This window comes from Lagopus muta, chromosome 16 (assembly GCF_023343835.1).
Source record: "Lagopus muta isolate bLagMut1 chromosome 16, bLagMut1 primary, whole genome shotgun sequence".
In the NCBI taxonomy this organism is placed as follows: domain Eukaryota; kingdom Metazoa; phylum Chordata; class Aves; order Galliformes; family Phasianidae; genus Lagopus; species Lagopus muta.
The window spans coordinates 2245547-2259360 of NC_064448.1; the positions used below are offsets into that span (position 1 = coordinate 2245547).

At 46.5% G+C, this 13814-nt stretch overlaps 1 protein-coding gene across 1 annotated transcript in view; it reads right to left on the minus strand.

Annotated features, from left to right (window-relative positions):
• The window catches only part of BMP7 (bone morphogenetic protein 7), a 42965-nt gene extending 29160 nt beyond the window's left edge, over nt 1–13805 (minus strand). Inside the window, exon 1 of the mRNA XM_048963269.1 lies at nt 13289–13805. Within this exon, the coding sequence (XP_048819226.1) occupies nt 13289–13805 (517 nt within the window). The remainder of the gene's footprint in view (nt 1–13288) is intronic.
• Nucleotides 13806–13814: the final 9 nt, after the last annotated feature.

Genomic DNA, 13814 nt, shown 5'->3' on the forward strand with positions numbered 1-13814 from the left:
CATCGGAAGGTCAAGGAGATAGGGGTGTTCTGGGGACAAGGGGAGGAAGCACAGACCTGGGTCAGGAGGCTGAGGTAGCAGCAAAGCACGGGCAAAGGCAGACCTGCTCTAGAGAAGAGAACAGGGCGATGGGGAGAGACTGCGGAGCACAGACTGGGAGAAGTTAGTGACAGTATAGTTTGTTGAGAAAAATACTAATCCCCCCATCCAGCCAGCAGACAGATGGGGCTCAAGGTGCTTCCTGTAACCTGGAGGCCTCTCAAAAATCACTGATGCAAAAACCAGCAGTTGGCTCTGTCTGCTTGTACACAGCATTGCACGAATGGAAACAAATCCCCCAGCCCAAAGAGGGAGAGAAGTGGCTGAGCAGATCTGTTCAGAAATCATGGGCACTCAGCCAGGGGAGATAAGAGGCAGTGTGAGAGTGACTACTACTATGAGGGTACCGAAAATGGGATGTTTGGGTTAAAATGCAAATTTTGAAACAAAAAGGTAATTCTTAAAGGATTCCAACTGGGAAGCAGTTCTTCAGCTTGGACCGCATTTCAGCTTAGGTGGGAGGGAAGAAAGTTTCGCTGCAACATTTCAAGCCAGCTTTAAGGTAGCTTCAGGAAAGGCAGAGGAAAGGCAGCTCATTGCGGCTGGCTGTGCTGTGAGCTGCCCTGCTCTTCTCTGGGTGCCTGCCCTTGCCCTCATCCAAGGGAAGGATTGAGCCCCTCTGCAGGAAGCTGGGAGCATGCAGCACAGGCACCTCGATCTGCAAGCAGGCATTGTGCATAGGAGGTGCAAAGAAAAAAAGGAGATACAGCAAGTCTTTGATGCTGTGATTTGATCTTGTGGAGATGCAACAGCATCAAGTTATGCTCAAGTATTGCATTCCAGTAACAGCACTGGGGCAAACTAAGAAGGTTTCAGATGTATTTGATAAATTAGATACTGTTCATCATAAACAGCTTGAGTCAGTAATCTTGGGAAGGTCAGTGCCCAGGCATCTCGGGTGTTTGTACAAAGCAGGCAGCAATGGCTGAACATGCAGCTGATACCCACTGTGTGCCAGGATGGACTCCTCTGCCTTCTCCAAGAGGACACTGCCCACTAACTCAGTTTCAGTTTTTTCCCAATTTTGCTTCCATGGCACAAAGAACTTCATAAAAACTTTACTCATATACAAGTGCTTTTCCTGCCTCTATGCTGCTAATTATCTTTCCACGACATTATTTTTTTTAAGTCACCTTCTGTTCCTTATTACTACTGGCGTATTATTATATCACATAAAGTTCCTTAACACAGCAAAAGATTCAACAACATTTGCAAAACTGATACAGAAAGAGGGACTGGATTCTAGACTGGTACAGCTGGTTTAAGGTATTTTAGAAGTAAACGAAATCAAATGAGAATTTATAATCCTTCCTGAGGTCTGGATTCCATCAGACTAAACTCATTAGGCATTAAGGTGCAGGTGCAGCTAAATAAAGGATTGTTCTGCTTTCCTTAATACCGTAGATTCACATCTTGAGTTCAAAATAAAAGTCTTCTGAAAGCACATGTATATGTTGTGCATCTACTGGCAACACTTGAAAGAAAAAGTTCAGCTGATGGAATCTTCAAATGCCTCAGTTTTTGTCAAAGGAATGTGCCCAATTCTGCACTGGCTGTGATAAGGGAGAAGTGACTGCAAATTGGCCCCTGAGTGCTTATTGATTTCATTTGCATTAGGCTTCCTTTCATCTACTGAACAACTGCCCAAATAAATAACGTAGATCTAATCCATCCTTCGTTAGTAATGTAATGCCACAACAACACCAGCATCCCCCCAAAGATTTCAAAGTTTAGGTCTCCACCTGCACAGGCTCCCAGGGAGGAAGGCAGCAGGAATGGAGCTTTCTTGTGGTTCACTCTGATAAGGGGAAAGAACCAGTTTTCCAGGTTTGAAAACACACAACTCGCTGGATTTCTTAGCTGAAATCCCAGATTCTGGCTTTGTTGAGAAAGCAGCTTGTGGGATATTACAAAATAACCAGCAGATATCAGACATTCAACTGTCAGATAAGAATCTTAGCCTTCCAGAGTAATCAGCAAAATTCTGACTGGGAGTGTATGCAATCCCTGCAGTGCCATAAGCCCACAATGGGCCGGACCTGAGCTGGCCTATGCAATAACACCTGCACATTTCTCAGCCAGGGGAGTGCAGGGGCAACAACTAGTGAGGGGAGAGGTCCGTGAGCCCCAGAGGGGGAAACCCTGCAGCAACACAGCTCTTCACTTGCACCTGTGCTGCTACATGCATCGCACATTTTTCAGGTCCAGGGATAGAATGCAGCTTGGTAAACCAGGATTCTTGGACAGAAGTACATATTCTGGAGATGTGGAAGGAAACATTTTGGAAAATGATGACTAGGAAGATACTCCAGAGCGCCCTTCCTTATGAAAGCGGGGCTTCGTCCCTACTTCACATTTTCCTTTGAGATCATCACGTTTCCTTGTGCTGCCAGCATGGCTCGGGGCAGGTGGGGCACTGCAGCACTTCCCTGGCTTTTAAACATAGGAAGCAGGGACAGGGTGATCGCCCAGCAGGGCACGGATCCTGCCCAGCACGTCGCCCTGCATGGCTGTGCCTGCGATGGGGCTCAGTTACGCGTATGAAGTTTTTGCTTTCTAGGGAGGTTTTGCTTTTCAGCACATTTATTTTTACTGAGGCGGCTGCTCATTCCTTTGCTAATTTAGTGTAAGGCTCTAAGAATCATGAATATCAAAGATCAGTAAGTTGATTACATTCCTGTGTAGTTCTGCTGGTAGATGTAGAATGCTGGTGTCCTCAAGTGATGGCAAGTTTAGGCTATTATTTCAGAAATGTCCTCAGAAGATATATGTATTTGCATGCACAGAGTGCACGCATGTGTGTGCATGTGTCCCCTTTACACTTCAAATGTTGGTGGCCAATGCTCCAGGCATAAAATCATCGAAGAGATTTATTTTCAGTTTAATTCCCACCCACCACCTGTATTATACAAGAGGAATGTCTGCACAAGCTAACAACCTCGGTGCCATCAGCAGCTCCCGTATTGCAGTGCTGGATTCCTGACACTGAACCTCTTGGTAGGGCTGGGCCACCCAGCTCCTGAGTCAGCCCCTAACAACAACTTTCTGTTTGTTTTCTGTTGGCTTCCTTTTTTCTTTTCTTTTCTTTTCTTTTTTTTTTGTCTTCAAAAGCAATTTTGCAATTGCAGTTCTGGGATAAAAGATCAGCTGTCGTAATACACGCTCGTGTCTTCACATCGCTTTGGTATGAATGAAGGGAGCACAGTTCACGTCCTGTGCGTACAGTTGTTAAAAATAGCACTGAGATGAGATTATGGCATTTCTGAGTGTCTCCCAAGAAGAGCAACACAGCTTATTCTGCTCAACCTCCAGCCCACCAGCCACTGTCTTCTTCCTGGACTGCCCATATGGGAAGGAGAAGCTTTCTGAATATTGGACACGCTGCTTTAATTGCTTCCCCCACTGTAATACTCTCAGTGAAACAGCTTTCATCTTACAGTTGTAAGGACTAATGAGCAGAATGACAGTTGCTGCTTTCTAAAGAAATGTTCAGGATTTGCTTCAGCGTGTTTCTGCATTCCTTCATGTACTTCTGTATTCCCTCTGTTGGATTTTAACGCAGCGTAACGGTCTGAGATTTCTGGGGATATGGAGTTCTGATATTCTTGTAATTTAATTACAACGCATGCCACTGAGCTGCAGGAACTGCTGCACTCGCAGGTCAAAGCAGCGTTCACACCAGTGAGAGAAGTTTTACACCACGTGTCCAATTCTCTTCTCCTTTTCACCTGTCTCAAAGACAAATGATTCAATGCAGAGTGCTGAAATATCTTCATCTTCTGACTTGGGCTGAGATTTAAAGACTTCTGGTTACCAAAAGCTTCTTTCTGAGTCAAAGAGCAAGAGCTGGGGTGAGGAATTTTGTTTCTTTAGCCCTTCTCTTCTGCAGTTTCTTACAAGTATATTTGTGTAATTAGGGGGCCTGGTAGTAATGCTGTTAAAATACAAGTGGGCACATTTATTGTTTCCTCCAAAAGGAAACAACCAATCTCCAGCAGTTCTGGTTTTTCCCTGTCTCAACTGAACATTTACTGCTTTATGTAGCTAGCAGATTGTGAGGCTAAAGTTACTTCCTTTTTTTTTTTTTTCTCCTATTTCTTTTTGTTAGGAAGCAAAAACAAAAAAAGCTTTCCTTTCTCTTCACCATCGCTGGATTTTTTCAGGATCTGGTCAGAATGGGGAACTTAAACTCAGCATGATGTTTATAGTGCCACGCAAGCTTCAGCAGGAGTGATGTGCACTGCTCTTTATTAACATCTAAAAAGTCCCAGTGGGATTATAATTACTGTAGAGTAATGAACAAATAAAAATAGCCAGATTAAAATGTTCCGAATATTTCTGGGGGAAAGAAGCAATGAGTTTTAACCCTGACAGCCGGGGGAGGAGCAGACTGCCATGCTGGTAGGGGAGGTACTGGTAGGGATCGCTCATCATTCATGGTGTTGCAGGTACTGGGCTGCTGTAAGTAAACTGCTGCTGAAGTATTGATACAAAAGCATTTGAGGATTCAGAATGTCTGACTTACAGCCTTTGCCTTCCATTTGCATGATAAACCTGGACTGGCTTTCCTTAGGAGTGCCGAAGGACGCGTTGCAGCCCATGGCCATTTCAGGCACAGGAGCAGTGAAGCGCTACCAGCCCTGCTCCTGGCTATTCTCAGTCAGGCTTGTCTCTCTGTCTGAATTATGACTCCCAACTACTGATGCTGCATTATTTTATGAGCATTTTTAGTAGCTCTCCCAGGGTTCTTTCGGTCTCTCTTTAAATGTTTTACTGCCACTCTACTATGGAGAAAACAATTGGTAAAAAGGGGAGGATGGAGGCGGCTGTGCTGGTGCCAACCAAGCGAGGTGGCCGAGGCAGCTTTGGCCCAGTGGCCGTAACAGAGTCACAGCTCGAGCTGATTTACGGCCCCCAAACCTGGCTGAAGGCACAGTGCCAGCCCTCTGATGGCTTCAGCTGCTCTGAGGTCACCGCTCAGCAGCCCCATGCCAGCAGCACAGGACCAACACTGCTGGTGGAGGTGGGATGGGAGCAGCAGCGCTGAGAGGCTGCAGCCCGGCGGAGGGAACTTCTTGCTCCTTGGGAAGGGGATTGGGCACAGCAGGCAAAACTCTACAACACAGTGCTCTGTGAGATTGTCAGCCTGAGCAGCACAATGTTATTCCCTCTCATCAACAGCCGCGCAGGGCGTGTGCTTGTCTTAATTATTATTTAGAGGGAAGCAGTGCCCTCTCTTCCCCCTCTCCTCTTTTTTTCTTCCTCTTTTTAAAAGGAAGGTAGCTTTTAAAAGCTTGCCATGAAGATCTAAGTTAAAGGATTTTCTCTACTACAAAGCCCGCATAGTTTCCCAGGCCAGGTGGGCCTGATAGTACTGACTGCATGCTGAAAAACCTCATCCCCACCCTTCAGGCACTTTAATTGTAAGCCTTTCCAGATACACTGGATAAACACTGTCAGAATGAGCCTGAAAGGGCTGCTGTTGTTGTTTTAGCCCTTAAATAATTATGAGTTTGTCTGTCTAATTACAGCATAATCTTCTTTAAGCTTCAACTATTTGCAGTATCTTTTAAACGAGGCAGAATCAGAAACGGTCCAGTTTTGCAAATTTTCACTTCTTTAAGAAAAAGCAGAATTTTTACTTCTGTAAAACTTAGTTCAACCTGCCCAGAGAAGAGCCCTGCAGTGAGATAAAGAGGGGCAGAACAGCATGCGACCCCGAGACGCGGCAGAAACTTAATACTCCACGGATACAATTTTTCAGACAGTTTAGAAATAGTTTAAGGTAATTTACGGGAAGGCTTGAGTGACAAAGCGCATTACTTGAAGTGCCTTTCCTTCGCTGGGCACTTTCTAAATTCTTTCTCTTTCATTTCTTTACTCTCTGGAGGCTTTTAAATCCAGCGAACCAAAACAACACTTTGTTTGTTGGTGCAGCGCAGCGCTGGCACAGATGGCAGACACTGCACCTGTTCCAATAAAACGGGAAACTGAGAGATAAACCATAGCACTCATTAACAGGAATCCGCTGAAACATGAACTATTTGTATTTTGAACCTCTTCCAGGAATAAAAGGAGAAACACATAAACAGACCTTGTTTTCGTCATCGCCAGTTTAAAATTAATTTCTTTAAATGGAACTTCATGTTTGTTTCATGTACGAAGGCACCCCACGGTGCCGAAGGAACGATGAAGATGCTTGAATGTCCTCAAGAGAGAGAGCGATTTTCTCTAGCTACACCTATTCTTTAAAACAAAAAATATCTGTTGGCAGTTTTAATCAGCGAATCCTCCTCTACCACAGTTGCAGGAGCCTTTTTCTTTCGGTGCTTTCTCATGCTGAGTAAGAGCACAGTCTTACTACTGAGTCCAGAATGATCAGAATATCAACATAAACAAAGGCCCCTCTGCTCACCTCTTAGTAACTAACATGGGGAGGCGAGGGGAGCTGAGAGCTGTCTGTAAAGATTGCAACAGAACTCACTGCTAAATGGTTTTCTTTCCTGGCCTGGGGAAAATGCTATGTAATATCTGATGGACTGTTAAAAAGAAGCTGCAAGGGGAAGGAGCATGAAGTAACAGCTAAGTGATGGGTAAATGATGCGTTTGCCTCGATCGTCAGTGTTTGTGCAGTTGTTCAGCATCCCATACATCTCTGTTCCTCTCACACATACATAGAAGAATTAAATGCACAGTGTCATGAAAATTCCTGAGTATCATTTAATGCTGGCAGCCCCGCGCTGTAAAGCCATTTATATAAAGCTGTGGTTGGCAGCTCTCACTCTTGCATGGGAACAAATTAACATTGGCATTCCAAACACAGGAAAGTAAGGAAATTAGAAACACAGTTTATATTTGGCCAGTGCTTTGAAATACTGTACCATGCTACTGATGTCAATTAATGAGAAGCAGAATTTTGCGGAGAGGGTCTGGTTTTGAAACACATTAACACACGTTAAACATGTTTGCACAGGAACTGGATTGGAAGCATCTCGGTTCCAAAACAATAAAGCAATTACACTAAAACTCGTAGTCTCAAAGTTGCCATTAATTCAATCCACTCAGTCTGGATCACTAAAGGATTTTCACCGGCTTCATCACGAAGTCGACACGAACGTGCAACACTGGAACTAGAACTGGTTCTTTTTGCTGCGCCTTTCTCTTAGCAAAAGTGTTGACCAACAAGATCTTAATCCCTTCTGGTTTTACACAAACGCCAAAGAGGATCTGGATGGCAGTTTATCTCCTGGCACAACTCCGCTGCCTTCAATGGAATTCCTCCAGCGCGGAATTCAGCCCCGCAGTCTTTACAACGCACTGTTTATTTGTACTGTGATTCAGATATTTTGATACCAGGAATCTTTCATCGCTGAAGTTTCTCCATGTGAAATATGTCTTACATTAAGAAATATCGGTTTCACATTTTTGTCAAGCATTATTTGTTAAATTCTTTTTGTTGCAATAGATGGGAACTCAGCTGTAGTTCAACAACACGGATTCGGCTAATAATGATAAGCAGCGACTAATAGGAGCTCGTTCATGTTTTGATTATTGGTGGTAAAGGAAACCTCCCTCAAAAACAATGTCAAGATTAGGAGAGAGAAGTGTTTGAAGCAGAAACTACTGCATGCTCATTATTTCAGCACAGGGTCATTTCTCTGGCCCAATTCTGTTCCCAATTGTGCTAGTGTAAATCAAGCGGGAGTTTATTGGGATTACTTTGGACGTACAGTTGTACAAATGGGACCGCAGGGCCAGCTCCAGTAGAATTATGGCCATTTACACCCAGTGAAGTCCTAGCCAAGAATTTTCTCTTGGGTTTCCATTTCCCAAACACGTGCACGTGCAAAGCTTTATCCACATGATCGGGCCTAGCAAGTAGTCCCGTTTACTTCAAACATTTCTAGAACGGGAATCTTAAGCCCAAAACTAATTTTAAAAGCTCCCTCATTTCTAGAAATTCCTTTCCTTTAGGACAGAAACAGATACGTATCTGATAGCTTATTTTATATATCTACTCGTGTAGTCAACTCAAGAGGATATTTTATTTTTTTTTTGACGCCGGCCTCAGAAAGGATGGCTGTACCATGGAGAGGATGCAAAACATCCCGACCTCTCAGTGCTCTGCATCTACTGGTAGTCCCTTTATCTGCCTGCTGTCAAAATTTGCTTACTTGTACTCTTGCTCAGATGACTTCATCCATCATTGCAACTTCTCGCTGGTATTCATCAAGTTAGGATGATTTAGATGTGTAAAACTAAATGTGTTATCATTTTAACCACAAATTAACAGTTTCTATATAAATATTAGCATTTCCTCACTTGGTCCAAGGATTGAAGCCATAATGGCACTAACAGCATATTTGATTTAAACTAATTAAAAACAGAGGCTCTCGCAATTTAATATATTGATTTTACCAGTGGGACTTAAATCTTTTATAATAAGTGTACACAGCTGCGCTGCTCACCCACCACCACTTTTAAACCTAATCCCTGCATTCCTCCTGACAATAACATGACAGGATCCACACATCCCAGTATTAGCCTTAACCCCGGTGACACTGCCAGAATGTATTAAACTAAAACATAGCAGTGTCCTGCTTAAAAGGAGCCTGTCAACAGCCCCGACTGGGCTTTAATAGTTATAATCTCTTTTTTAATTAATGTTTCCAACCTGTTGTACGACGTTCCATCGCACATCCCTCGCTCCAACCCGAAGGAGCGCTTCAAGCTCATGTACAGCAGAAAGCCCTGCTGCTGCACAGGGGCTCTTGCAGCCGCCGTGCAAGAGCCAGGAGGGCGGCGGGATGCGGTGCTCTCAGGAGCAGTGCTGCATGCTTTGCCTGTGCACAGCTGCTCTTTCAGGCACACAAGCTCCAGCCGTCCGGCTCGTCTCCTTCAGAGCGCTTCCGAGCTGCAGCGCTTTGCCTTTCAGACACAGTCAGGGCTGGGGGCTTCCCCTGTCCACAGAAACGCAAGCAAAGGGCGTTGATTGCTGCAGCTTTTTCCCCTTTCTCCTTGCTACAGGGATGAATTTCTCCCTGGAGCCGGCTGGGCGCTCAGAGACCCGCTGGCTGCGTGCTGCACGAGCACTGCTCTGTCCCAGTGATGCAGGCCTCCTGTCGTGCTGCTCCTGTGGCACCCAGTGCTGTGTGCACCCACACTGCCCACAGGGTGTATCTGCTTGGGCAGGAGACGCATCAGCATCGGGTGGAGGGGAGAGGAAGCCCAGGGCTCAGCCTCGTGCACGGCCACAGCCATGTGATGGCGAGCAGGCATTTGGGGCTAACATTTAATCTGCTTTGTTTCAAGTGGGAAATATGTGAAGATCAAATAAGTTCAAATCCAGGTCAAATATCCTTGAAAATCTTTGATTTATATAAGCAGGAAAATGAGGTTTAAAAGAAGTGATTATGAAAGGGTTACTAAAAACACAGCTGTACGCGTACTCTTATATCTGAGGCTCTCCAAAGAAAAACTGTGTGACATCTATATTAACCTTTGGCTGTACACCAACGAAGGCCTGTAGTGAGCTGGAATGCAAGGCAGCCCCTTCCAAATTTTAACACAAGCCAGGTTACAGCTGCAAATGCCTGCAGCCCGTGCTCACTTTATAAAGTATTCCCCGAAGGAAATTTTTTAACTGTTATAGAATCTTTTTCTAATACCCTACAGTGTTAAAGCCTGTTATTAAAGGGCAGAGAGATGGTTCCCCATGCCAAACACTTGTCAACAAAAAGGATAGCCAGATGGTATGAAATAAAAGGAAACTTGGGGGCTCTTCAGCTCCTTCACTTACATTAACAAAAGCCACTTTGATGTGCTCCTTCCAAGAATGACTAATTCTGCCTCCCCCCCCTTATTTTTTTGCCAGGATTAAGCAATGTTGTTCATTTTATAATCAACCACGAGACAAATTAACAAATTGCACAGCACTTGTGCCGACTCCTTAAGAAAATGTTCTGTGCAAGTCTGTTTACCAAGCCAGGATCACCCGCGTAAGGACAGCTCAATTATTTTTAGCAGAAGGGTCCATGCGAGGCAGAGGATGTTTACTCTTCAGCTGCTGTTTACAAACTGGAAATTAAACCGATGCGAAAAATGTTTTGTGTTTTTTCAGGGCTTAAAATGGATCCGCTTGTAAACTTCATTTGGACGTGGGTCTGAAATGGAATTCCAGCTAATGAAATTGCAGTAATAAATTTTATACAATTAGACAGCAATTAACTAACTAGCTTCGTCAGACACTGTGGCTAAACTCTCTTTTAATTTACACGTAAATTCATTCTTGACACAAATCCATTCCTCATCCATCTTAGCACAGGTGTAAGTTAACACAAAATGTCGCCTGTGAATTAACTGGTTATAAATCTAAATCTAATTAATTGTCAAGATTTTACAGGAATATTACATGCTTAGTACAAAGCTCCCTGTAACATAACCCTGAGATGGAGCACCTGTGCTGGGTTCCTCCCTGCCAATGCCCAGTGTAAATTCTTTGGGATAAATACACACAGCATCTCCATAGAAATCAGTGTGTATTTGTGCTCACTCTGAGGTTTTTTTTCTTTTTCACTATGCAACCCAGGCAACCTTTCAGTGTAAATCTTTATTTCTTACACATTTTCCTCCGAAGCTGCATGCCCACATAAACAGATGGAGAATATGAATACAGCAAACAAACCAACCTATCCGTATCTGTAGATGAGCACTTGGAAGCCTGGAATAACACGTTTTGTTTATTTAAATTCAAAATTACTATTTCTTCAGTCGCTTTTACTTCCTCCACTACTGAGGTGGAAGTTTATTATGCGGTGACATTTCCTCATTGCGATGGCTCTACCATAGTAATAAAAGCCTACCTGTGAAACGCAATGCTCGCAGAGGAGCTCCTACAAAAGTAGGACACAGTTTAGTACAGCCTGCGTCCAGCAATTCAGCTCTGGTGTCCAAGGGATGACTGCAGAAAATCTCCCCAAAAGCACCAGTTCTACAACAGCTTCTAATTTTCCCTGGATGTTATGGCACGCTGGACATATCAAAGCAGGTGTCACATTTTACTATATATGTGAGTGGCTGAGCTAATTCATTCAAACGTCCCTAAACAAGCCTGTCTTTGTCCTATAAAGATGAAAGAGCGATGACTATAATGGGATGAAAGGTGTGCACAGGGATGAAGAAAGCTATTACGGATCTATGTCCTTTTTAAACTCGTCCTGGCATGCAGTGTTGACAAGGGAACAAAACAGCGCAGATAAACCTCGGAGAGGTGCCTTGCTGGTAATGATCCCACCTGTCTCGTTTAAAGCCTTTGGGTTTTGCCTGTGCTCTCACATCTGACAGTATATTGCATGGGGAACGCTTTCAGGTTTCTAAGCCAAGTTCAAAACACAGCAGGCCGAAATGGCTCTATCCGCTGTCGCCATCGCATCGGGACATGGAGTACTGAGCGTGCACAGCTCACACAGGCATAACCCGCTCTGTAGGAAGTTCCTACTTAGACGTAGCCCAGATCGTCATTTTCACTTCGCAGTTTATGGAGGGGTTCCTCTGTAATCACAAAGCGTTTGTGTTCAAAATAATTTGGGACCCGAATATTAACTCCTTTTGTTTCACCCCTCCACGGGCTGCAGGAAAGGCCTCTCCTGATGCCGGTGGTGCGGGATGGGAGCGCTGTGCAGCCGTAGCTCTGCGCACCAGCAGAGCTGCACGTCCCCCATTGGTACTTACATGCTTCTTAGGTGCTCTGCCTCCCTGAAATTCTGTGCTTTCAGTCCACTGAAACTCACAGAAGTGTGAATTTCGCTAGGGTTGTTTCCACATCCTTTGTCTTCTGTGCTCTGGGTGTGTTTACGTCGTGTAGGACCCAAGATCCACACAGAACAATGTTTGCGAGATCACTCTTATCTCTAAAGCCAAATATTTGACCACCATTCATACTTTTGGCTGCTCAAATATTTGGCTTTGAGAGTATCATTGCTGATCAGCTTAAGTATCTAGCAGTGATTAGGCAAACACGATAATCATAAATGGAAAGCATCAGCCCTCCCAAAGAGCACATCCCTAGGCCAAACATAACTCAGAGTCCTGCTGCGAGCTTACGGCATTTAATGAGGAGGTGCAGCTTAGTGCAAATCAGAGGTCTCACACAGCATCCCATGTGATGGAAGAATTGTGTTGGGACGGCTACCGTGTCGGGTAATTACTATTGTTTGCCACTGAGCTTTGCAGACACTGATACTATGGGCTCTGGGATTGGAGGAGTGGGGATTTAACTTGTGCTGTCCCTGAGCCCAGAGACCCAGCGAGGCATTAACAGGTTTGTGGATGATGGGAGCGTCTGCGATCCCCAGCGCATTACATGCTGGAGGTGCACTGCTCTGCTCTTTTCTTGCGTTGGGACCAACTTTGAGTCGATCTTGTTTTGGAAATGCTACTTGCATTGTGTTGGGAGTTTGCAGACACACAATCTGTATGTGTGGTGGTTTCAGTGCTGTGCGTGGTGAGGTCTAAAAACGGACAGAGTGAACCACGGTCTGTAATTATATATTGAAAATAGAATGCTCGTCCTGATGGTGTTTTACTCAAATCCGGCCAAGTCAGTCCAAACGGGTGTGCAATCTACAGCAAGCAAATAGAAATCAGATTGGGCCATAGCATCCAATTAGAGAGGCCTAGCGAGCCGCATACAAAGCATGCCAACTTCGTATCATTTGCATAAAACCATCCACATGCGCTTGGGAAGAGAGGCAACTTGGCGGCACTAATGGAGGTCAACAGAAAAAGCTGCAGGAGTGAGTGCGGGTTCATTGTGGGATGCCCCTGAGCCATTGGGAACACACTGGGAGCCCCACGTCCTGGCAGCCCCGTGTCCCGCAGCACCGTGAGCCCGCAGGCTTCGTGTCCTCCTCAGTGAGGTTGGATGCGGCCAAGCCCAGCAGCTCAGCTCCTACCTGCAGGGCCGCTTTCAGGAGGATGGCACAGAACCATCCGGGGAGAAGCCAGTAACGCGCTCGGCGTGTCGGCGTGCGGGTGGCTGTCCGTGCGCTGGGATGGCAGCCGGAGCCCTGGGCACGCACTCTGGCCTCGCCACCACGCCATCACCTTCCGAGGACCGCTCCCGCCCCTCCTCGCCGCCCATCCCGCCACCTGCCCGCAGCCCAGCCCTGCCCCGGCCCCGGGCACTCACCCAAGTTGACGAAGCTCATGACCATGTCGGCCTCGGTGAGGAAGTTGCTGTCCTGCAGGCTGGCCAGCGGCGGCCCCTGGGTGCTGAATATGGGCTTGTAAGGGTAGGAGAAGCCCTCGCCCTCCTCGGCCGCCGCCCCCGCCGCCCCCTCCTCCACGGACATGGCATTGTAGAGGTCCAGCATGAACATGGGGGCCGAGTTGTGCTTGCCGTGGAGGTGCGGCCGCGGGCGGTGCGGCAGGCCGAGGATGGAGAGGATCTCCCGCTGCATCTCGCGGCGCTCGGGGCCGCGCAGCCGCCGGTGGATGAAGCTGGAGTGCACCTCGTTGTCCAGCGTGAAGTCGGCGAGGACGCAGCGCAGCCAGAGGGCGGGGGCGGCGGCGCCCAGCACCAGCAGCCAGGAGGCGGGCTGCCCGCGCCCCGCCGGCATCGCGGCGAGGCGGCGGCGGCGGCGGCGGCTGGGGGGCGGCGCGGGGGGCGCGGGGCTGCCCCGCCGGGGGACGCGCCCCTCCGGCATGCGCGGCCC